We start from the raw sequence: 25,893 nt of genomic DNA, 5'->3' as shown, positions 1-25,893 counted from the left end.
CAATAAAATTATATGATTTAGTTTTACATTCCTTGGGGAAAAATGAGTTAATTTTCATACTTTCATCAATGAAAACATATTGGTGAAGTGGGCCACGAACAAAATTAACAGGGTAGTGTTGGGAAGAATTGCTATTAATGGAGAAGTTTTGGATGGGTAAAATTGGAATCAAGTTACAACTCTGGACCGAGCTAACAAGAGAATCATTAAGATGTCGAAACAAGGCATTGCAGATGTAAGTTTACGAAAGAAGACACAAAGTACTGTAGTAACTCAGCAGGTCAGACAGCATATCTGGAGAACATGAATAGACAATAGACAATAGGTGCAGGAGTAGGCCATTTGTCCCTTCGAGCCAAGGTGACATTGTTCAATCTATTTAATATCTCTGTGGTAAAACTCAGTTATATTAAAATCTGAAACCTTCACTATTCCAGAATAGAGCTTCAATGACCAGTCTGAAGAAGGGTTTCGGCCCAAAACGTTGCCCATTTCTTTCGCTCCATAGATGCTGCTGCACCCGCTGAGTTTCTCCAGCTTTTTCGTGTACCTTCATTGTTCAATCTATGTTCTCCAGTGATGCTGCTTGACCTACCAAGTTACTCTAACATTTTATGTTTTATTTTGTTTGAAAGAATAATTAAGATGGGCATTGCATTGTTCCCCAAAGAGTATAAATGTAATGAACAATGCTCAAAGCATTACACTTGTGATACAATAGGACATCATTAGTGAGAGTTGGGGCCAGAAATCTGCAGAGAATAAAATTGGTGTTGCTGGAAAAATGGGTTTGGATTTGAGAGAATGATTCTGTCAGGGATTTTGGAAAAAGATGAGTTTAGAAATGGACAGCAGTCAATGTGCATTGTAGAGGAAGGCAATAATCTTTTTTACCCTAGAGCAACAATATCTGAGAAGACATAATTTACAATGTCAGCTAGCACGAGGTTCAAGGAGGAAAGTGGGTTAATCGGTGCTTATGAGAAGGGAATTAAGAGATCTGAAGAGAATCTTACATACAAGTTGAGTGTAGACAGGGGATGAGGAGGAAAATGAGAGACAATAGACAATAGGTGCAGGAGTAGGCCATTTGGCCCTTCGAGCCAGCACCGCCATTCAATGTGATCATGGCTGATTATCCCCAATCAGTATCCCGTTCCTACCTTCTCCCCATTTCCCCTGACTCCACTATCTTTGAGCCCTATCTAGCTCTCTCTTGAAAGCATCCAGAGAACCGGCCTCCACTGCCCTCTGAGGCAGAGATTTCCACAGACTCACAACTCTCTGTGAGAAAAAGTATTTCCTCATCTCCGTTCTAAATGGCTTACCCCCTATTCTTAAACAGTGGCCCCTGGTTCTGGACTCTCCCAACATCTGGAACATGTTTCCTGCCTCTAGTGTGTCCAAACCCTTAACAATCTTATATGTTTCAATAAGATCCCCTCTCATCCTTCTAAACTCCAGAGTGTACAAGCCCAGCTGCTCCATTCTCTCAGCATATGACAGTCCCGCCATCCCAGGAATTAACCTTGTAAACCTACACTGCACTCCCTCAATAGCAAGAATGTCCTTCCTCAAATTAGGGGACAAAAACTGCACACAATACGCCAGATGTGGTCTCATTAGGGCCCTGTACAGCTGCAGAAGGACCTCTTTGCTCCTATACTCGACTCCTTGTTATGAAGGCCAACATTCTATTAGCTTTCTTCACTGCCTGCTGTACCTGCATGCTTACTTTCATAGACTGATGAACAAGGACCCCCCAGATCCCGTTATACTTCCCCTTTTTCTAACTTGACGCCATTTAGATAGTAATCTACCTTCCTGTTTCTGATACCAAAGTGGATAACCTCACATTTATCCACATTAAACTTAATCTGCTATGCATCTGCCCACTCCCCCACCCTGTCCTAGTCACCCTGCATTCTCATAGCATCCTCCTCACAGTTCACACTGCCACCCAGCTTTGTATCATCTGCAAATTTGCTAATGTTACTTTGAATCCCTTCATCCAAATCATTGATGTACATTGTAAATGGCTGCGGTCCCAGAAACGAGCCTTGCGGTACCCCACTAGTCACTGCCTGCCATTCTAAAAGGGACCCGTTAATCCCTACTCTTTGTTTCCTGTCTGCCAACTAATTTTCTATCCATGTCAGCACTCTAACCCCAATGCCATGTGCCTTAATTTTGCCCACTAATCTCCTATGTGGGACCTTGTCAAATGCTTTCTGAACGTCCAGGTACACTACATCCACTGGCTCTCCCTTGTCCATTTTCCTAGTTACATCCTCAAAAAATTCCAGAAGATTAGTCAAGCATGATTTCCCCTTCGTAAATCCATGGTGACTCGGACCAATCCTGTTAATGCTATCCAAATGTGCGGCTATTTCATCTTTTATAATTGACCCCAGCATCTTCCAGAGAGGAGAGCCTTGGATCTGGCTAGGGTGCAGCAATGGGGAAACGGTGGTAGGGGCAGCTAAATGAACGTTCTCAATGTTCATAATGACAGAAAAAGTTGCTGAGTGACTACAGTGGAACAAGTAAATGATTTTGTGATAACATGGAACTGCAGATGCTGGTTTATACCAAAGATAGACACAAAATGTTGGAGTAACAGTAGGCTAGGCAGCATCCCTGGAGAAATTGGATAGGTGATATTTGTCAATCTGAAAAAGGGTTCCAATCTGAAACGTTACCTATCCATGTTCTCCAGTAACGCTGCCTGACCTGCTGAGTTATTCCTGCATGTTGTGCCTATCTTAAGTAAATGTTGGAAGAGTTGAGCAGATCTTCCTCATAGGTAAACGCCACAGCAAATGGAAATGCAAAGGTGATACAAGTGAGAAGTGCAATTATGTAGAGTATTGAATAATTGGTTCCAGGACTATGTGGAAGTAAGTGCAGTTGGAAAGGAAGAGTTAGAAAACACATTGGGAAATGGTGGCAAAGCCAAGTTTTAAACAACAAACAATTTGACTGCAACAGAACAGGATGCTCAAATGGTATCAAGAGAGTAGTAAGATAGATTTATCTGATTAAAGGAAAATAATATGCGACTGAGGAAATTCTCTTGTGCTGAGGAAGAAGTAGAGGGTCATTATTGTTGTGCTAATGAATTTAGACCCAATAACACGAGCCAGTCCTAATAACATGAGGCCAAAAGCATTGAGCTAGAGAATGGCCAAACTCCCACATATCACCATTGCTGTGCATAAGGTACCAGCTAAATCTAGGATCAGAGCTAGGGCCTAGAGATGGTTGGGGGTTCAGATGGGGGTCAGATCAAACAAACAGTCAGGGACAGAGTGGGTGAGGTGAATTGCACAGTCATAAGGTGGAATTGATGGGTGGGTGGGGTCAATCCAAAGAAGGCACATAATCACGTGGCCTTCAGCTGCGGACTGGGATCTGCTGAGAAAGCAACACTGTTAAAACATCATACTCAAAGTGCCCAATGAAAGTGCACTTTGGAACAAACTAATATTTAAGGCTGTAGTGTGCGCATTAATTCTGTCCTTCTTTAATGAATGGCGTGTTATCAGCTCAAGGAATATTTACAACTAGGTCAAGATTTGGGAGTGGCACAATTGAACCCTAAAATAAACATAAATTGTAATTTTCTCTGGAAATAATCATTTTTTGAGTTTATAATACTAAAATAAACAATGCCATGTGAGATTTTCTAGACTGAAGTCTATGTCAAATGGCAAACAGGTCCAACAAGAAGATATTCCATTCACATAAACACGTAAATAGAATTGTTCTTGTTCTCTAGGCCACATCAGTTAACATAATTCATTTGTGTCTGGCAAATGCATGAAAACCATTTTTTAATTAATACTTACTGATTTTTTTTTGACATTGTGGAATATCACAGAATTCCCAGTTCTTTTTCCTTTGAACATAACACCAAGGCTTGCTGTCAACATCTGGATTCCTTCATGGGAAAAATATCAAAAACATGAATTGTAATGGTACAGATAGAAAGTAGAATTAGAATTTCAAATAAACAACTCCTTATCAAGTCCACACACAAAACAGAGCTGAATACACTTCTCGGCATCTGCATACATTGGTGGTTGTCTTGTCTTGTCGCTTCTTGTGCATGGTGGTGGAAAGATTTGTGGAAACTGGGCTACATTTGAACATTTCCAGATCTCCCTTGGGTTAAAATTCCGGCTTTTTATCCTTTGATTTTCAGAAAGCTTTAATAAGGTGCCACACGTGAGGCTGCTAAGGAAGATGAGAGCCCATGTTATCAAAGGGCAGCTACTAGCATGGATAGCAGGTTGGCTGGATGGCTGCCAGTGACTAGCGGAGTTCCGCAGCGGTTGGTGCTGGGGCCACTATTCTTCACGTTGTATATTAATGATTTGGACGAGGGGATTGAAGGCTTTGTGGCCAAGTTTGTAGATGATATGAAAATAGGTGGAGAGGCAGGTAGTGTAGAGAAAACAGGGACTCTGCAGCAGGACTTGGACAGGTTGGGAGAGTGGGCAGAGATGTGGCAGGTGGAATATAGAGTGGCAAAGTGTGGAGTCATGCATTGTGGTGGTAGCAATGAAAGCATAGACTATTTCCTAAATGGGGAGAGAATCCAGAAATCGGAGATGCAAAGGGACTTGGGCGTGCTGGTGCAGGATTCCCAAACAGTATATCTGCAAGTCGAATCGGTAGTAAAGAAGGCACACTCAATGCTAGCATTTATTTCACAAGAGCTATAATACAAAAACAGGGCTGTAATGCTGAGGCTCTGTTAGGCACTGGACAGGCCACATTTGTAGTATCGTTAACCATTTTGGGCACCATATCTGAGGAAGGATGTGCTGGCTCTGGAGAGGGTCCAGAGGAGATTTGGATCTCCAGGAATCCAAATGATCCCAGGGATGAGTGGGTTAAGATATGATGGGCATTTGATGGCAATGGATATTTTTAAGGCAGAGATAGATAGATTATTGATTGGTATGGGTGCCGGGGGTTATGGCGAGAAGGCAGGAGTATGGGGTTAGGAGGGAGAGATAGATCAGTCACGATTGAATAGCAGAGTAGACTTGATAGGCCGAATGGCCTAATTCTGCTATCATTTATGACATTTATCTAGATGAATCCTGGGTAGAAACCGTTGAGAAAAGTAATTACTAATTGAAAATGTCTTGGATTTTCAAGCATGCTATTTTAATGTTGGAGTTAGAAGTTCATCCAAGATTATTCACCCGTAGGAATTTACCTCCACGATGCTAATTTAACCTTCAAACCATTTGTTGGTTTAAATGCAGAGAAACAACATGAGGAGATTGAAGACAGGCCGATTTGTAAATAGTGCTGGGAGGTGGTGTGGGAGAAGCATATTTCCCCAGTGGCTACAGGAAACACCACAGACAGATACTGGAGCCCACACTGTTTTTAAGAAGGAACTGCAGATGCTGGAAAATCGAAGGTAGACAAAAATGCTGGAGAAACGCAGCATCTATGGAGCGAAGGAAATGGGCAACGTTTCGGGCCAAAACCCTTCTTCAGACTGATGGGGGATGGGGGGGCGGGGAGAAGAAAGGACCCAAACAATCGTTCCAGGTGCGACAGAGGTTCACCTGCATCTCCTCCAACCTCATCTATTGCATCCGCTGCTCTAGATGTCAGCTGATCTACATCGGTGAGACCAAGCGTAGGCTTGGCGATCGTTTCGCCGAACACCTCCGCTCGGTCCGCATAAACCAACCTGATCTCCCGGTGGCTCAGCACTTCAACTCCCCCTCCCATTCTGTATCCAACCTCTCTGTCCTGGGCCTCCTCCATGGCCAGAGTGAGCACCACCGGAAATTGGAGGAACAGCACTTCATATTCCACTTGGGTAGTCTGCACCCTGGTGGCATAAACATTGAATCCTCCCAATTCTGTTAGCCCTTGCTGTCTCCTCCCCTTCTTAGCTCTTCCTCAGCCCTCTGGCTCCTCCTCCTCCTTTTTCCTTTCTTCTCCCCGCCTCCCCCCACCCCCCATCAGTCTGAAGAAGGGTTTCGGCCCGAAACGTTGCCTATTTCCTTCGCTCCATAGATGCTGCTGCACCTTCTGAGTTTCTCCAGCATTTTTGTCTACCCTGGAGCCCACACTACTTCCCAGTCTGCCAGCAGGCCTCCTCCTGCTTCCTTTGTCGAGACCGCACCAACCTTGACCTGGATTCACCAGACAGTGCTCCAACGCAGGATTCTCTCAATAAACAATGATAAATATATTGAGACCATGCTTGACTTAATCTTTGTATCAGACCTTTAGGCTTTTTCTGTGTCTAAGGAGTTTCATGGAAACAGGTCCTTAGGCTCATGCAATGTATGCCCACCATCAAGCACCTGCTTATCCTAATCCTATTTTATATGCCCCACATTCCCATCATAAACCTCCTCAATTCTACTGTTTACCTACACAAGTGGGAACTATTACAGCAGCCAATTAACCTACCAATCTTCACACGTTTTGGATTTGAGAGAATCATGGAATATCCAAAGGGAACTCACATGGTGCCCCATTGCAGGAAGAATGAGAAACTGTAGAGATTGTGCAGAGGAGGTTCACCAGAACAATGTAATCTTATACTAAATGTTGTATACTTTATTCTTTATCTGTACACTGCAGATGGCTGATTGTAATCATACATCATCTTTTATTTGACAAGACAGCATGCAACAAAAGCTTTTCACTGTACCTTGGTATGTGTGACAATAAACTAAACTAAAATGCCTGGATTAGGGGGTGTTAGGATACTACTGTGGGAAGTGAATTTTAAATCAAATCTGTGTATGTCATTCCTGCTATCTTTTGGTAGGTTAATAGATTTTGTTCACAACTTTTTCAAAAATTACAATGCAAGGGCTTTGTCAGAGGAACCATACTGGCTGTCAGGAAATACTTTCAGCAGAGATTCTTATAAGCACCTTGCCACTCTAAGCAGAGATATTTTATTGTACCCATTGCTGTCAGTCTGTTTTTTGCAGCTAGGTTTAGAGAATGACCACTCATTTCAGTAGCTTTAGAAATATAACTGAAAAAATACCCAGATAGTCATCTATTAACTTCCAAATCTCAAAGCCAAACTTTCATTTGGGCTGAAAGAAATATAATATGTAGGAAGGAACTGCATATGCTGGTTTACATCGAAGTAAGACACAAAGTACTGAAATAACGTAGCCGGTCAGGCAGCATCTCTGGAGAAAAAAGGAGGGGTGGTGTTTTGGTTCAGAACCCTTCTTCAGACTGAAAGTAGAGGGAAGGGAGGAACTGGAATGGGAAAAGGCCAGAACAAATTAGAGCCAGATGACCAAGGAAGAATGGAGCCCATAATGGCCCATTGTTGGTTGGGGTATTGATGATAACAAAAAGATACGGAGCTGTGAACAATGGATCAAGTAGCATGATTAGGGTGGGAGAGGGGAATAGAGGGATTGTAGGAGTGATTTGAAATTAGAGAAATCAATGTTCATACTGCTTGGTTGTAAGCTGCCCAAGCTGTTCCCCTAATTTGCATGTGGCCTTACCCCAACAGTGGAGGAGGCTCAGAACAGAAAGGTCAGTATGTGTTTGGGAAGGGGAGTTGAAATGTTTGGCAACTGGGAGATCGCTTAGGCCATGGTGGACTGAAAGCAAGTGCTCAGCTAAACATTTGCCCAGTCTGCACTTGGTCTCGGCGATATATGAGCCCATAGCAAGAACAATGGATACAGTAGATGAGGTGTAAGTGAACCTCTGCCTCACCTGTCGGGGTCCCTGGATGGAGGCAAGGGAGGAGGTAGAGGGACAGGTGTTGCATTTCCTGTAATTGCAGGGGAAGGTACCTGCAGAGGGGGTGGTTAAAGTGGGAAGGGATGAATGAACCAGGGAGTTGCAGAGGGAACATTCTCTGCAGAAAACAGAAATGGGTGGAGATAGGAAGATGTGACTAGTGGTGGGATCACATTGGCGATGTCAAAAATGTTAGAGGATTATATGCGACGACTGATGGGGTGAAAGGTGAGGACTGGGGGTAATCTGTCTCTGTTGCAACTGGCGGGAAGTGGAGCAGGATTGGAACTATGGGATAATGAGGAGACCTGTGCGAGGGCAACATCTGTGATTGAAGCGGGGAAACCCCGTTCACTAAAGAATGAGGACATCTTGGATGTTCCGGTATGGAACACTTCCTCTTGGGAGCAAATGCAGCAAAGATGGAGGAATTGGGAGTACGGGTTTGTGTCTTCACAGGAGGCAGCGTGGGTAGTCCAGACAGCTGTGGGAGTCAGTAGGTTTGTAATAGACTGGCCAATAGTCTATCTCTGGTGATGGAGATGATGAGATCAAGCAAGGGGAGGGAGGTGCCGGTAAATATCATTGCTGGCAAAGGGTTTCAAAACAGAAACATTTGTTTTCCCACATTGTTGGCATCACTAACATACATTATAAATAATTCAAAGCATTTTGTAAAGTCAAAATATACCGGCAATAATTGTGAGGCCCAAGGCCCAGTTCCAATGCGTCTGATCTCATTGCACTGTATTTCCTTTCAAGAACAGCAGCTGAATCCCATCTCAAGCATTCAAAGCCAGATACTGTGTAATCTTTTGTGCCCCTGTAATTTTTTCCACTCTCAGTAATGCACTGGGATTTAGCATCTAAAACAAAACAAAGCTATTATTGTAATATTTGACGTTTCAGTTCTGTATCTCAAGCCAACAATGACCAATTTTTTGAGGAGGGCTTTTGTTAATTAGGCACAATATTATTTAGAATAGTTTCAATTAACATTATAAAAGCTGCTTTAACATATCAACAGCCTTGCATTTATTGGTTTCTTATAGTTATGTGTAGCAAGATACAGTAAAAGGTTTTTATTTGCATTCTCTCCATTAAATCAGATAATGCCATACACAAATACAATCAATTCATATACAAGTATCTCTGTAATTATAGAATACTTATCTTGGATGTGGATTAATTTATTTGTGTATTTGTTTGTTAGTCTGTGATTCACATCTCCTCGAAAACACGACACGCTAACGGTGATATTTTTACATATTCCAAAAAAGGGTTAGGGTTTAGCATCTGTTTATAGCATACAGCTTCCTAAACTATACATTTTCTTTTTGACTATTCTATTATTCACATTTCCTAAACTTTGCCATCCTGTCTTTCTTCCTCACTGGAAGATATTATTTTCAAATTCTGAATAGATGGACTTTAAAAGGCTCCCTTGTCAGATGTGGATTTATTCCTGAACATTAGCTCTCAATCTACTTTGCCCAGCTCCTGCCAAATGATACTGTTGTGATCAGGCTTTCCTCAATTTAGCACCTCCCCACTGCCCACCCCCATCCATGGTTCAAGCTTAATCTTATCCATAACTTTGCGAAAACATACAAATTCATGGCTGTTGTTCCCAAAATGCTCCCCCACTGAAACTCACATCACCTAGCCAGGCTTGTTTGGCCCTTCCCTGGTTGGCTGTTGACGTATTGTTTCAAGAAACCCTTTTGGGTGCAACTAACAAATTCTGCTCATTGAGCCTCAGGCACCAAAGAAGTCCTAAATTGAGGAGCTAAACTGAGGGAAGCCTGATCACAACAGTGTCATTTGGCAGGAGCTGGGCAAAGCAGGTTGGGATAAATCCACATCTGACATACGGGAGCCTTTTAAAATCTGAAGAAGGGTTTCGGCCCGAAACGTTGGCTATTTCCTTTGATGCTGCCTCAACCGCTGAGTTTCTCCAGCATTTTTATATACCTTCGATTTTCCAGCATCTGCAGTTCCTTCTTAAACAACCCAAAGAAGTCCCGGTCAATACGAGAAAAATTAAAGTCACCCACTACAATACCATGTTGCATTCACATCTTTCCAAAATCTACCTAAGTCGGTCCCTTTCACTGGCTATTGGAATGTACATAGTATATAACCCCATCAGAGTTTGTTTTTTTTAATTGCAAGGAAGATAAGAGTCCTCTGGCCCTTTCCTTACCGCATCAGCCTCCAGATCCAACACATCATCTCCTATGTGATCCCACCACCATCTTCACCTTTTTCTGCTTACACAAAGACTGCTCCTTCCACAACTCCCTAGTTCCCTCATCCCTTCCTATCCAACCACCCACCCCTGGGTACTTTCCCCTACAACCACAGGAGATGCAACACCTGTCCCTATATCTCTTATGTTGCCTCCACCCAGGGCCCAGCAGTCCTTCCAGATGAGACAAAGGTTCACATTCACCTTCTCCAACCTAATCTACTGCATCTGGTGTTTCCAATGTGGCTTCCTGTACATTGGTGAAACCCAGCATAGAGTGTTTAGCTCAACACATGCTAGGTTTGCTGAGGCCTACTGGATCTCCCAGCTGTTAACTATTTGAACTTGATTTCATATTTCCACACTGACCTTTATGTCCTGGTCCTCCTCCATTGCAGGCTAAGGCCACAAACAAACTGGAATAGTACCTCTTATTCTGCTTGGGTAACTTACAACCCAATGGTATGAACATTAAATGCTCCAACTTTAGGTAACCACTGGAAAATACCCCTCTCCCTCCCCCTTTTATCCCCCATAAACCCTCCCTTCCCACCCCACCCCTGAGCCCCGACCGACCTTGCACAATCTTTCCCTCTCCTCCCCTTCCACCTACATTCCTAGCACTAGATACAACATTTGTACCTGGTCAATTCTCTAGCTTCACAATTCGCAACTCTCCAATCCTTTTATTTGCAAGTGGCTGTTGGAGGATAAATTTAGGATGTGTCATTGATTCCTGCCTCTCACTGAATCCCACCCCACAACTGTTTTAGCGTGAATTCAAGTCTCCTTTCCATCTCTGAACAGCACCACTGATCCCATACCATTCCATTCCACACATCACCTGCTTCCTTTTCAATGCACTCCTCCTACACATATCGTGGGTGCACATGTAACCCAGGAGCAGGGACAGTGATGAGGGGTGGAAGACAAGTTGACATTTAAATTAATCATTTAAGCTTGGTTGAGCAGTTATTTTATACATTGAATATTGTTATCTATTGTGCCATTTTGCCTTGATTTAAGATTAAACCAAACTATTTGCATTCATTGAACTTCAGCTTACCTGCCCTGCTTGAAGTGTGCTTTCTTCCATAATGCCAGCGAGACTGCAACAAAAAATGGCATTTCCCACATGAAGAAAGTAGGACGTAAAGATGCAAAGTAGTTTAATGGAACCATATCAAATTTAATTGTTGGTATCATGATCCATTATGTAGCATATAAAAAGTGGTATGCATTGGCAGTTAGTGAAGAATGCCAGAATACAGTTTAAAAACCTACCTGAACACCCTAATGTTAGATAATTCCTCATGTGGCTCAGGCACTCAGTCATGGTTCTAGTCTAGTCAGAAACAAGGGTCCTGAACTTAAAGAAAGGTAACTTTGAGGGTATGAGGCGTGAATTGGCCAACATAGACTGGCGATTGATTCTTAATGGGTTGACGGTGGATATGCAATGGAAGGCATTTAAAGACTGCATGGATGAACTACAACAATTGTTCATCCAAGTTTGGAAAAAAAAAAATCAGGGAAGGTAGTGCATCCGTGGATAACAAGGGAAATCAGGGATAGTATCAAAACAAAAGATGAAGCGTACAAATTAGCCAGAAAAAGCAGCCTACCAGAGGACTGGGAGAAATTCAGAGACCAGCTGAGGAGGACAAAGGGCTTAATTAGGAAAGGGAAAATAGATTATGAATGAAAACTGACAGGGAACATAAAAACTGACTGCAAAAGCTTTTATAGATATGTGAAGAGAAAAAGATTAGTTAAAACAAATGTAGGTCCCTTGCAGTCAGAAACGGGTGAATTGATCATGGGAACAAGGACATGGCAGACCAATTGAATAACTACTTTGGTTCCGTCTTCATTAAGGAAGACATAAATAATCTGCCGGAAATAGCAGGGGACCAGGGGTCAAATGAGATGGAGGAACTGAGTGAAATCCAGGTTAGCCGGGAAGTGGTGTTAGGTAAATTGAATGGATTAAAGGCCGATAAATCCCCAGGGCCAGATAGGCTGCATCCCAGAGTACTTAAAGAAGTAGCCCCAGAAATAGTGGATGCATTAGTGATAATTTTTCAAAACTCTTTAGATTCTGGAGTAGTTCCTGAGGATTGGAGGGTAGCTAATGTAACACCACTTTTTAAAAAGGGAGGGAGAGAGAAAACGGGGAATTACAGACCAGTTAGTCTAACGTCGGTAGTGGGGCAACTGCTAGAATCAGTTATTAAAGATGGGATAGCAGCACATTTGGAAAGTGGTGAAATCATTGGACAAAGTCAGCATGGATTTATGAAGGATATATCATGTCTGACGAATCTTATAGAATTTTTCGAGGATGTAACTAGTAGAGTGGATAAAGGAGAACCAGTGGATGTGTTATATCTGGACTTTCAGAAGGCTTTCGACAAGGTCCCACATAAGAGATTAATATATAAACTTAAAGCACACGGTATTGGGGGTTCAGTATTGATGTGGATAGAGAACTGGTTGGCAGACAGGAAGCAAAGAGTAGGAGGTAAACGGGTCCTTTTCACAATGGCAGGCAGTGACTAGTGGGGTACTGCAAGGCTCAGTTCTGGGATTCCAGCTATTTACGATATATATTAATGATTTGGATGAGGGAATTGAATGCAACATCTCCAAGTTTGCGGATGACACGAAGCTGGGGGGCAGTGTTAGCTGTGAGGAGGATGCTAGGAGGCTGCAAAGTGACTTGGATAGGCTGGGTGAGTGGGCAAATACACGACAAATGCAGTATAATGTGGATAAATGTGAGGTTATCCACTTTGGTGTAAAAAACAGGAAAGTAGATTATTATCTGAATGGTGGCCGATTAGGAAAGGGGAGATGCAACGAGCCTGGGTGCCACCATACACCAGTCATTAAAAGTAGGCATGCAGGTGCAGCAGGCAGTGAAGAAGGCAAATGGTATGTTAGCATTCAGAGCAAAAGGATTTGAGTATAGGAGCAGGGAGCTTCTACTGCAGTTGTACAGGGTCTTGGTGAGACCACACCTGAAGTATTGCATACAGTTTTGGTCTCCTAATCTGAGGAAAGACTTTCTTGCCATAGAGGGAGTACAGAGTACTGTTTTCCCCCCTCTGACTCACTTCTAACTCTTCTCCCACTCGGGCTAGAACCAATCAGTGCTTTTTCCTGCTTCTCTTTGCTGCTGATTTTTCAAAATCCACGGAGGCTCTGAGTAAACAAGTGATGTGTATGAGCTGAGCAATTGAGAGGTGTTGGAAAGTCAAAGCAGGGCAGGACCTTCACAGTGAGTGGCAGGGCCACGGGGAGATTCATTGAAAGTGGTATCACAGGTAGATAGGATGGTCAAGAAAGCTTTTAGTACATGAACCTTCATGAGTCAGGGTAAAGAGTATAGAGATTGGGATGTAATTTTACAGTTGTACAATATGTTGGTGAGACCGTATTTGGAATATTGTGATAGTTTTGATCATCCTGCTATAGAAAGGATGTTGTTAAGCTGGATGAGAGCCAATAAGATTTATGACAATGTTGCCAGGACTCAAGGGCTTGAACTATAGGGAGAGGTTGGGCAGGCTAGGTCCTTATTCCTTGGAGTTCAGAAGACTGAGGGGACATCTTATTAAGGGGTGTAAAATTATGAGTGGAATAGATGGTAGGGTGAATGCACAGAGTGTTTTACTCGGAGTCGCGGAGTCAAGAACCAGAGAACAGGTTTAAGGTGAGAGAGGAAAGATTCAATAGGAACCTGAGTGAGGACTTTTTCACAGAGGATAGTGGATATCTGAAATGAGCACCAGAGGACATACTTGAGGCAGGTACTATAACAACATAAAAGACATTTGAACAGGTACATGGATATGAAAGGTTTTGAGGGATATGGGTCAAATGCAGGCAGGTGGGACTAATGTAGATGGAAGATCTTGGTTGGCATGGGAAGTTGGGCAAAAGGGCCTGTTTCCACGCTATATGACTATGACTAAAAGGAGATGGGTCCATTTGAAATATGAGAACTGGACAATTAATTCTCTGAGGAAGTGCTAATGCTGACGTCTTTAAACTGTGCTGACTCACAGCAGAAATGATTAACATCTCCAGCAAACTATCCTGTGAACAAAGTAAATCAAAAACCATTATGTAACTCGTGGGACATTTTGGAGATTAACTCATGATCTCAGGCTCATTCATCAGGCTGAACCAAGAGTGTCAGCACTATTTGTTTGGCAGTAATAGGAACTATTGATTCTGATTATTCTATTAAGAGAAAGGTCAGTTCATTATGAGCTAAAATTATTGTTTTTAAATATGTTCTTCGGATTATATGTTACTGATTAAATAATGTTGGCTATTATACTGCCTTACCATTTCAGTGCCAATACTGAGTGACAGCAGTAAAGGTAAAACCAGGATCTTCATTTCTTCAGTTTCTCTCAAACCTCACTTTTTGTATCTCTGCAAAGAAAGAGATAGGCACTTACAACCAGTTGTACTTTCCTGATCATTCAGTAAACCTTCATTGCATTTGATGTAACTATCCAACTGGACTTTAAAACATACCAGATAAAAACTGTTTCATCGTTGTGATGGAGGAGATATCAAATTGAAATTTCCAATTTTCGAATTATATCACAAAACGAGGTCCCAGCACAGACTTTATCAAATGCCTTACGAAAATCCATGTGAACAGCATCTGGGACCTCACCTCTAACTAAAGAAGACAAAGCTCTTTGTCAAGGCTCCCCGAATCTCCTTCCTTGCTTTTCTCAATAATCTGGAATAGATCCCATCAGGTCCTAGGGATTTATCCACAATGCTCTTCAAGAGCTACAGCACCTCCTCCTTAATCTCAAATTGCCCTTGCATCTTAGTATTTTCCACACTGATCTCAGTACTACGTGTTCTTTTCCTTGGAGAAACAGATGCAATGTACTCATTTGGTACCTCGCCTAAATCCCCGGAATCCCAGCACAGATTTCCGCCTTTATCCTTAATTGGTCCTACCTTCTCCCTTGTTACCCTCTCGTTTAGATTAGATTAGATTCCTTTATTGTCATTCAGACCTTTCGGTCTGAACAAAATGTAATTTCCCTGCAGTCATACATATAATAAAAAATGACAAAAACACACAATCAACACAAATTTAACATCCACCACAGTGAGTTTACCAAACACCTCCTCACTGTGATGGAAGGCAAAATCTTAAAGTCTCTGTCTCTTCCTCCTTTGTTCTCCCTCTGTGCCGAGGCGATCCAGGCTCCAGATGTTTCTAATGTAGGTGTAATAAGCTTTGGGATTTTCCATTATGCATCTCGCCAAAGCCATGTTGTGGCCCTTTTAGGACCTACTAGTCACCCTTTATATTTCTCTTCACCCTGTCTGATTCCATCATCTTAAACCTTACATGTATGTTCTTTTCTTTTATGATCAAATCTACAACCTCTGGTCATTCAAGGTTCCTTATTTTGCCATCCTTATCCCTCCTGATTACATGCTGGTTCTGAACACCGATGAACTCCCACATGTCTGGTGTGGGCGCATCCAATAACTGCTCCCAGTGTACACTCCCGAGTTCCAATCTAATAACATTATAGTTTGTCTTGCTCCAATTCTCACAGGGTGCTGCTTTTTCCCTATTTAAAACTATCTTAAAATTTATAGAGTTGTGATCACTCTCCTGAAAATGCTCATCCAATGAAACACCAGTCATCTGGCCAGGAACATGTCCAACACAAGGTCCAGTGTATTCCCTTCTCAGGTTGGGCCATCCACACACTGTTTCAAGAAAATCTCTTGGATCCACCTCACAAATTCTGCTCCGTCAAAGCCTTTGGCACTGAGCAAATCCCAGTCAATTTTGGGAAAGTTAAAGTCATACTATAAGACAACCCTGTTACCTTTTGCTAACCTATTTTTGCTAACCTTTTGGCACCTTTTGCTAACCTATCTACATATCTGTATCGCACGTTACTCTTGGAGGGGCCTAAGGTACAACCCTATTAGAGTCCTTACAGCCTTCTAGTTTCTAAGCTCTATCCATACTGGCTCAGCAGACAAAACTTCCAGTATCCCTGGGTGCTATCATGACATTCTCCCTGATAAGTAGATTAACTCTTCCACCTCTGTTGCCTTCCCTCTCCATCATGTCTGAAACATTGAACTGCAAATAGTGTCCCTTCCACACAACCATGTTCCACAATGACAGCAACATCATAATCTCAAACAATTTCATCTGCTTTCTCCATAATTCCTCTTCTCCAATTCACAGCCACACATCTTATTGAATGCCACATTTTACATTTCCACATTTGCCACACATATTCATGTCAGAAAAGTACTTTCTCTAGAACAAGATGAATTGAAAAATCCTACATCATATCGAAAAGAGAAACTGGTGAAGAAGAGCAAAGGAATTGTCTACTCATAGGATTGGTCAACAATTGTTCTATTTCATTTAATAGTTCAAGGCAGATTTAATTAACAATTTTGAATTAAGATTTACATAACATCTAACATCTTGTAGCCGTCAGGGTCAGCCAAAGAGTCGGACATTAATGCACTCACCTGTATCCATCAGCTGCCAGAGCAAAATTCTAATTATCGGATAGACCAAGCTTTTAGAATTAGATTTGCACTTTGACATTTTACATTGTTTATTCGATATTATTAAATTATTGGTAGACACAAAATGCTGGAGTAACTCAGCGGGACAGGCAGCATCTCTAAATTATTAAATTATTTATCAGTGGCTGCATATCGTCTCATAGAGACAGACGCCTGATCTATTATATTTTACACATACAGTCTCAGAAATAACATCGTCCTCTCTGCAGCCAAAAACCAGCGCGGCAGCTGCTCAACTAACTGCCCGTTACAATGTGACCGTGTGAAAACAAACGTATATTTTCCGATGTTCAATGTTCTACGAGGACAACAACAATGTTATTGGTTTAAGATTAAAATCGTTCAGACATTAAGCACCGACATAGAACGGGTGAAGGTTGACATACCTACAGATATCGCCCGGACTAGGCGTGATGTGATGTGATGTGATGCGGACCACCGGAGAGGAGAGGAGCCGCGATCTGCCCGTGTTGGGCAAAGATCCTATAGCAGAGATCTGCCCGTGTTGGGCTCCGAGCCTTTCTGTGCGCAATTAAAAGGGTCGGCGCCGGAAGTGTGGAGGCGATTTGCTGGAAACTCCCGGCTCCTGAGAAATACGGAGGAGGGAACATCCCGAATCTCGCCGATCCGCTCAAATCAAATGATCGAAATTGTCTCTCTTGAGAGCGGAGGTAGTTCTGGACTCATGACTCATTGGGTGAGAAGCTGCCAACGACCCGGCCACACCTTGTTTGCTGTGACTTCAATACAAGAGCCGGCACTATTTAAAGACGGGTAGAATTGTTGTGGATTCTGTAGAAACGATCGGCAGATATATCTGAACACAACATGGAAACCTCACAGATGCTGGTTTAAACTGAAGATGGACACAAAATGCTGGAGTAACTGAGCGGGACAGGGAGCATCTCTGGATAGAGAGAATGGGTGACGTTTCGGGTGGAGGCCCTGGCAGTGCAGGTTGCGATGCTGGTTGCCGGTGGTTGCCGGAGGTTGCCGGAGGTTGCCGGAGGTTGCAGGTAGACCTTCCACTAGACCTTCCACTACCTGCAACCTCCGGCAACCACCTTCAACTAGCATCGCAACCGGCTTTGACTAAAAAATTACCGATTTTTAAAACGGCAACCTATTTTTAGTCGCGGCATGTTTTGAATTTTTTTTAAACAATCGCCGGAACGGAGAAGTAGCGGAAACCACTTTCGACCGTTAGGGAGACTGACAAAAACCTCCGGGAACCGCACGGAAACGTTGGGTGGGGCGCAAAGTCTCCAGAGGTTTCCGTTCAGGTTTCCTAAGTGGGACAGGGGCATTAGGCAGCATCTGTGGAGAATGTAGATAGGTGATGTTTCGGGTCAGGTTCCTTCTTCAGACTGATTGTTGGGGTTGGGAGGAAGAAAGGCACATACCTCAAATTGAAGAATTCATTGTCATGCAGTTTTGTACATTAGATTCCTCCACTTTGAGTGAAGGAGGCCCAGGACAGAAAAGTAAATATGGGAATGGGACAAGGAGTTAAAGTGGTTAGCAACCGGGAGATCCAGTAGGCCTTGGTGGACCGAGCGCAAGTGTTCAGTGTAATGGTCGCTGAGTCTACGCTTGGTCTCGCTGACACACCATAAGGTTGACCATGATCTCACAGATCGTTTTTATTCACATCATATCTGCCACTCCACAGCCTCCAACCTCATCATTCTTCAGCCCCACACTGCCCGCTTCTATCTCCTTCCCTCAGATCTATTGTTTCTGCCAGTGCCTGCCCTACAGAACTCATCTCCACATACCTCCTGGCCAATTCTGACCTACATCAGAGACTCATCATATGCCCTTCAATATCTTTCAATTTTTACATTCCCATCGCCTCATCTTTACCATGGATATCCAGTGCCTTTATATGTCCTTCCCCCACCAGAGAGGTCTCAAAGTCCTTTGGTTCCTCCTTGGAAAAGAGACCCAATCAGTTTTCTTCTACTGACACTCTCCTCTGACTGGTGGAACTTGTTCTCACTGTCAACAACTCTTTTGACCACTCTTGCTTTCTTCAAGATAAATCTGTATCCCCAGCTATGCCTGCTTTTTTGTTGAACAGTCTTTGTTCAAAATGTACATTAGCACCATCCCTCAAATCTTTCTCCACTACACCAATGCCTGCATCCGTGCAGCTCCCGCATCCATGCAGAACTTGTGGATTTCATTGGTAGGTTAGTACTTTTAATTGGTTTGGTATAATTGTAAATTGTCCCTAGTGTGTGTAGGATAGTGTAGTGTGCAGGGTCGACACGGGCTCGGTGGGCCAAAGGGTCTGTTTCTGCACTGCATCTCTTTAAATTCTAAGCTCTACTTTCTTCAAATGCACGTGGTCTATGTCTGATACCTCACCCACCCTTATTGATCTCTTTGTGTCCATCACAAGATACTGACTATTGATAATGTCTACTGCAAATCTACTGATTCATACAGTTATCTGGTCTACACTTCCTCCCACCCCGTCTCTCAAAATGAGGCTTTCCATTGTTATTTAATAAATATTAGACTAAGTGGGACCTGTTGGGACTCATGTTCACATGGGAGGGCTGGTCCCCCAACGCAATATTACACCTCTCCACCAATTCCAATATTGCTGGCCTGTGGGGGGTGGGGTGGGGGTTGTGGGTTGAAGGGACTGATTTCCAGAGGGCTAGTATGGACATTAGAGGGCAAGCATGTAACTACTAGAGTGGATAAGGGAGAACCAGTGGATGTGGTATATATGGACTTTCAGAAGGCTTTCAACAAGGTCCCACATATTGCGGGTTCAGTATTGATGTGGATAGAGAACTGGCTGGCAAACAGGAAGCAAAGAGTAGGAGTAAACGGGTCCTTATCAGATTGGCAGGCAGTGACTAGTGTAAATAGCAAGGCTCAGTGCTGGGACCCCAGCTATTTACAATATATATTAATGATTTGGACGATGGAATTTAATGCAACATCTCCAAGTTTGCAGATGACACGAAGCTGGGGGGCAGTGTTAGCTGTGAGGAGGATGCTAGGAGGCTGCAAGGTGACTGGGATAGGCTGGGTGAGTGGGCAAATGCATGGCAGATGCAGTATAATGTGGATAAATGTGAGGTTATCCCCTTTGGTGGCAAAAACAGGAAAGTAGACTATTATCTGAATGGTGGCCGATTAGGAAAAGGGGAGATGCAACGAGACCTGGGTGTCATGGTACACCAGTCATTGAAAGTAGGCATGCAGGTGCAGCAGGCAGTGAAAAAAACGAATGGTATGTTGGCATTCATAGCAAAAGGATTTGAGTATAGGAGCAGGGAGATTCTACTGCAGTTGTACAGGGTCTTGGTGAGACCACACCTGGAGTATTGCGTACAGTTTTGGTCTCCAAATCTGAGGAAAGACATTCTTGCCATAGAGGGAATACAGAGAAGGTTCACCAGACTGATTCCTGGGATGTCAGGACTTTCATATGAAGAAAGACTGGATAGACTCGGCTTGTACTCGCTAGAATTTAGAAGATTGAGGAGGGATCTTATAGAAACGTACAAATTCTTAAGGGGTTGGACAGGCTAGATGCAGGAAGATTGTTCCCGATGTTGGGGAAGTCCAGGACAAGGGGTCACAGTTTAAGGATAAAGGGAAAATCCTTTAGGACCGAGATGAGAAAAACATTTTTCACACAGAGAGTGGCGAATCTCTAGAACTCTCTGCCACAGAAGGTAGTTGAGGCCAATGGCGAGAATGCAGGTACAGGATACCGAGTTGGATGATCAGCCATGATCATATTGAATGGCGGTGCAGGCTCGAAGGGCCGAATGGCCTACTCCTGCACCTATTTTCTATGTTTCTATTGTGGGCCGAATGGATTCTTGGGCTGGCAGCTCAGTCACTCAGGCCTGGTCTGCTGGCAGCTCAGAAACAGCCAGAAATTCTGCCCACAGCAGGTGAGAGACTGTGTGCGAGAGAAGGGGGAGAGGGTGGAGAATTAATTTTAGACATTTTTAATCTTTTTCTGCAGATCACAGAAAAGCAGGAGGAAAGTCTATCCTGGTCTGAATCTCACATGGAGCAAATGAAGGGGTGGAGAAAAATACTGGGGTGAGGTTTAATACTTGCAGGAGGCATGCTTACTGATGGGCTGAAGGGACTCCTGGGCTAGTACAGGCCCGATGAGCCGAAGGGGCTGTTTAAAAAAAATCTGTGAAATCTCAGTGAAAGGCACTTTTTCTGAACTTTTCCTGGCCTGGCACGGGCCTTTAGGGCCATAATGCCCCTCCTGGGTTAATATGGGCATTTTGGGCTAAAAGGACTGGTTTCTCTGCTAATAGGGGCCTTGTGGGCCAAAATTAGTGGTTTAAGGCAGGCCAAACAACTTATTTAATTTCATCTCCAATTGCATTGCAGTGTCAAGCACAGGGCAGGCCGAATAGCTCATTGCATTTTGAGTTCACTTCCATTGCCATTGCAGTTTCAAGCTCAGGGCAGGCCAAGCCAAACAGCTGATTGCAATTTAACTTCATTTCCATTGCCATTGCACTTTCAAGCACAGGGCAGACTCAAGCCGAACAGCTGATTGCATTTTCACTTAATTTCCATTGCCATTGCAGTTTCAAGCACAGAGCAGGCTCAAACCAAACAGGCCATTGCATTTTCACTTCATTTCCATTGCCATTGCAGTTTCAAGCACAGGGCAGGCCAAACAACTCATTCCATTTTCATTAAGGGCTAACAATCATTTATTCAAGTACATTGCATACTAACAGTATTATGTAGTTTCCCAGCTCAGACAGAGAGTCGTGACCTTTCCCTCGCCATCTTGCAGACAGACTGAGCCACGCCCACACTTCTGGGTTTTATAGTCCCTCCCCCTCCCACCAGAAGGGGCGTGGCCTTCATGGCGGTGATTGACAGGAGAGAGAATCTCAAGATTTTTTAAACACTAATAAGTCTTTTATTTTTAGTGAGACAGAGGTGTATGTGCACCTCCTCTAACCTCATTTGGTGTCCCTGATGAGATCTCCTGTACATCAGGAAGACCAAGCTTAGACTCTGTGACCATTTCACCAAGTACTTGTGCTTGCTCCACCAAGGCCTACTAGATCATTGGTTGCTAACCACTTTATCAAAAACCTTCTGAAAATCCATATAAACAACAGACTCCTGTTGATCCTGCTTGTTTTATCATGTGTTTCCAAGTATCCTGAAACCTCATCCTTTATTTTGGATTATAACATTCGGATTATAACATTATATTGGATTATACCATTACTGTATGTCATTTATATCAATGATTTGGATGAGAACGTACATGGCAAGATTTTCAGATGATACAAAAGTGTGTGGTATTGTAGATAGTGAAGATGATTGTCAAAGATTACAGCAGGTTCTTCATCACTTGGGCAGGTGGGCTGAGGAATGGTCCATGGAATATAATGCAGAGAAATGTGAGGTGTTGCTTTTGGGAAGTCTTAATATGGACAGGAACTACACAGTGAATGGTAGGGCTCTGGGGATAGTTGGAGAGCAGAGGGATCTAGGAGTGCCGGTGTATAGTCCCTTGAAAGTGGTGTAACAGGTGGATAAGGTGATCAAGAAGGTTGGCCTTCATCAGTCAGTGTATTGAGTATAGAAGTTGCGAGGTCACGTTTAGAGTATTGTGTTCAAGTTTGGTCACCGTGTTATAGGAAAGATGTTGTCAAGCTTAAAAGGTTTCAGAGAAGATTTACCAGGATGTAAGCCAGGAATTGAGGGACTGAGCCATAGGAAGTGGTTGAGCAAGCGAGTGCTTTATTCCTTGGAGCGCAGGAGAATGAGGGGTGATCTTATATAGTACAAAATCATGAGAGAAATAGATCAGGTGAACATGCAGTCTTTTGCCCAGAGTAGGGGAATCGAGAACCAGAGGACATAGGGTTAAGGTGAAGGGGGAAAGATTTAATGCAAATCCGAGGGGTAACTTTTTTACACAAAGGGTGGTGGGTGTATGGAACAAGCTACTGGAGGAGGTAGTTGAGGCAGGGACTATCGCAATGTTTAATAAACATTTAGACAGGTGCATGGATAGAATAGGTTGGAGGGATATGGGCCAAAAGCAGGCAGGTGAGACCGGTGTTGATGGAGCATGTTGGCCAGCATGGGCACGTAGGTTTGAAGGGTCAGTTTCCATAATGTATAACTCTGACTCCATCAACATCAGCAAAGTATTCATTGGGATATAGATCGTCGAATGAAATGGGACAAGAAATGGCAGATTGAGTTTAGACCGAGGAAGTGTGAAATGTTGCACTTTAGGAGGTCAAATGTAAGGGGAAAGTATACAATTAATAGCATGACCTTCAACAGCCTTGACAAACAGGAGGTCTTGGGGTCCAAGTCCATAATTCAATAAGTGGCAAAACGAGTCGATAGATTGGTAAATAAGGCATATGATGTGCTGGATTTCAAAGGTTCCTTTCATAGGACTTTGGTTAGGTGACATTTGGAATATTGTGTAGTTCTGGTCATCCTATTACAGGAAACATTTGAAAGCTTTGGGAAGGGTGCGGAGGAGGTTTACCAGAATTATATCTGGATCAGAGGATAATAGGTTGGACAGCCTTGGATTTCCTCTGGTTTCCTCTGGTTCCTCAGAGTTTCCTCTGGTACACAATAGACTTTGGAGAGTGCAGATTGAAGAATATAAGATATGACATAGAAGCAGAAACTTTTACTAATATGGAAAAATCAATAGCACAGGGGATGGGTGCCTGGAATGTGCTATCGAGGATAGTGGTGGAGGCAGATATGATAGTGCTGTTTAAGAGACTTTTGGATAGGCACATGAATATGCAGAGAATGGAGGGATATGGATTATGTGAGGATAGATAAGAGATGGATTTGACACAGACATTATGGGTCCCAAGGGCTTGTTTTGTGCCATACTGTCCTATGTGCTATATCATTGAGATAAGATGGGTCATGATGTGTGACTAATATTCTTCTCTGTTTATAAATATTTAGCGTCAGCAAGACTAGTAAGATCATCTATTATTCTGTTTCTTTTGCAAGAGTTTATAATCTTTATTTATATTTGGACATAAATGGTCCTTTCCTGTTATAAACAAAACCCCATCTATTCAAACTTTTTTTAACCAAATATGGATGTACGTGACTTAAAAAAATGTTACTTTTTAATATGATGATCATGTAATAAGCGGAGGTTTATATAAATATACTTTTTCACTGATAGTTTTGCAACACTTTGACGTCATCAGCATCATGTGATGAGCATTACAATATTTGTCCTATTGCACAATATAATGGATAAGTTGCTGTTGGAGATATTTCTGGTTGATGGCTTTGTGTATTCATATTCTTGTCCACTTTCTGCTAATTTACTGCACACATAAACCTCTTCATGCCATGCAAATAGCCAGTACAGATGTTCCAAGATATCTGATAAATGTTCGAAAACTGCCTTCCCCAAATTATTTTCAAAGCTATGATTTGAAATCCTGCTCACTGTATATAATAAAACATGAGCTTGAAGTGAAATCATGAGATGTGGAGGATGCACATAAGAACAGAACAGGAGCAGGAATAGGTATATTCCCCACCATTCAGTAAATTACAACTAATCTAATTATAGAAACATAGACATAGAAACATAGAAATTAGGTGCAGGAGTAGGCCATTAGGCCCTTCGAGCCTGCACCGCCATTCAATATGATCATGGCTGATCATCCAACTCAGTATCCCGTACCTGCCTTCTCTCCATACCCACTGATCCCCTTAGCCACAAGGGCCACATCTAACTCGCTCTTAAATATAGCCAATGAACTGGCCTCAACTACTCTCTGTGGCAGAGAGTTCCAGAGATTCACCACTCTGTGTGTGAAAAGAGAGTGGTGAATTATTTATTTGCCTGTTCCAATAGCCCTCAATTTTTCAAAATTGTATCTACTTCCACTTTTGAACGTACAACAAAGCAGTTTATACATCCCTTAGGGGTGGAGAATTCCAGTCACTGTGGGAAGAAATGTCTCCATACCTTGGTTTTAAATGACTGTCACCATTTTGTAACCATGTCCTAACTAAGGTTCTCACACTGATGGAAGCATCTAAACATCTCCCTTATTATGTCCCTTAAATTATTTAATAAAGTAATCCCAGTTACCTCCTGTTGCAAGGAAAGTAGTTTAATGTTCATACACTTGTTTTTAACTCATCACAATTAATCTGGCCCCTTCCATTCACCTAACTGTAGCTTTGTTTGGAGTTGGTGTAAATCTATACTTGGTTTAGTATGTTTGTGTCTGTTGCCAGAATCCATTTCCTCTCCTCTCTGCTCCTTTCTAAAGGTGTGACCAATTAGTGTTAGTTTCCACCCAGGATCTCCAAAGACTGATGCTGGAAGAGTCTGCCAGGGTTAGACTGTCTTCCCCATTCTGCCAAATGTTGTATAAACTGGGCCAAACTTCACTACTGTTCCTTTACTTGTACGTTTCATTTAATTCAAAGTATTTCTTTGTCAGTTAAAGTAGTATCTGGATTGTCATGGTGTGTTTCTCCAGATATTTGAACTGCCTGTATGCTTGTTTCTGTTTGTGCACAGGGTTTCAATATCCATGGTAAAGGGTACGGTATCTGGGACAGTGTCGGGGAGAACACTTCATGTTACATGGTAAGTTTCACATTTAGAGACCCAGCACGGAAACAGGCCCTTTGACCCACCGAGTCTGCACCGACCAGCGATCCCCGTAAATTAACACTTTCATACATACACTAGGGACAATGTTACATTTATACCAAGTCAATTAACCTACAAACCTGCACATCTTTGGATGGTGGGAGGACACTGAAGATCTCTGAGAAAACCCATCAGTCACTGGGAGAACTTGCAAACTCTGTACAGAGTTTGTGCCTCTGTGCTGTGCTTCAACAAAACTGGCATGTTGCTGTGTCAATGAATTACAGTAGTCAATGTATTCTGTGTGAGTGCACCTCACTCAACCCTCTGGTCACCCTACTCCTTTCCCCTCTAATGTACGCTCATCCTTGTCCCACATTCCCCTCTTTCCCAGATCCCTCCCTCTGGCTTTGCACGTCACACCTCTTCTCCTTGTCTGACACTTGTCTCCTCTTCACCTCTAGCCTTTATCACTACTCTCCTCTCTGCTAATCAGCCCCCAACTGTATCCAGCATCACTCACCAGGCTTTGTCCTGCTCCCATCTCTTTCCAGCTTTCTCTCAACTCCATCAGTCTGAAGAAAGATCCTGATCTTAA

The 25,893-nt window shown here is 42.9% G+C and overlaps 1 protein-coding gene and 1 long non-coding RNA gene across 3 annotated transcripts in view; one reads left to right on the top strand and one right to left on the bottom strand.

Annotated features, from left to right (window-relative positions):
• LOC129712849 (tissue-type plasminogen activator-like) overlaps positions 1-17,433 on the bottom strand; it is a 29,447-nt gene extending 12,014 nt beyond the window's left edge. Inside the window, exons 1-5 of one of the 2 annotated variants that reach the window (XM_055661568.1) lie at positions 17,029-17,433; positions 14,384-14,473; positions 11,091-11,133; positions 8,465-8,639; positions 3,852-3,943 (exon numbers count right to left, since the gene is read on the bottom strand). In XM_055661568.1, coding sequence (XP_055517543.1) covers positions 3,852-3,943; positions 8,465-8,639; positions 11,091-11,133; positions 14,384-14,437 — 364 coding nt within the window. In that variant the 5' untranslated portion in view covers positions 14,438-14,473; positions 17,029-17,433. The remainder of the gene's footprint in view (positions 1-3,851; positions 3,944-8,464; positions 8,640-11,090; positions 11,134-14,383; positions 14,474-17,028) is intronic. The other variant, XM_055661569.1, reaches the window with a different exon arrangement.
• LOC129712850 (uncharacterized) overlaps positions 1-25,893 on the top strand; it is a 55,147-nt gene that overhangs the window by 28,731 nt on the left and 523 nt on the right. The window contains exon 5 of the long non-coding RNA XR_008726147.1: positions 25,221-25,893. This exon is cut by the window's right edge and continues 523 nt beyond it. This is a non-coding gene — a long non-coding RNA (uncharacterized LOC129712850). The remainder of the gene's footprint in view (positions 1-25,220) is intronic.

This window comes from Leucoraja erinacea, chromosome 34, assembly GCF_028641065.1.
Source record: "Leucoraja erinacea ecotype New England chromosome 34, Leri_hhj_1, whole genome shotgun sequence".
NCBI lineage: Eukaryota > Metazoa > Chordata > Chondrichthyes > Rajiformes > Rajidae > Leucoraja > Leucoraja erinaceus.
Note: the sequence above shows the minus strand (reverse complement) of the source record. Positions and strands in the feature narration are given on the sequence as shown.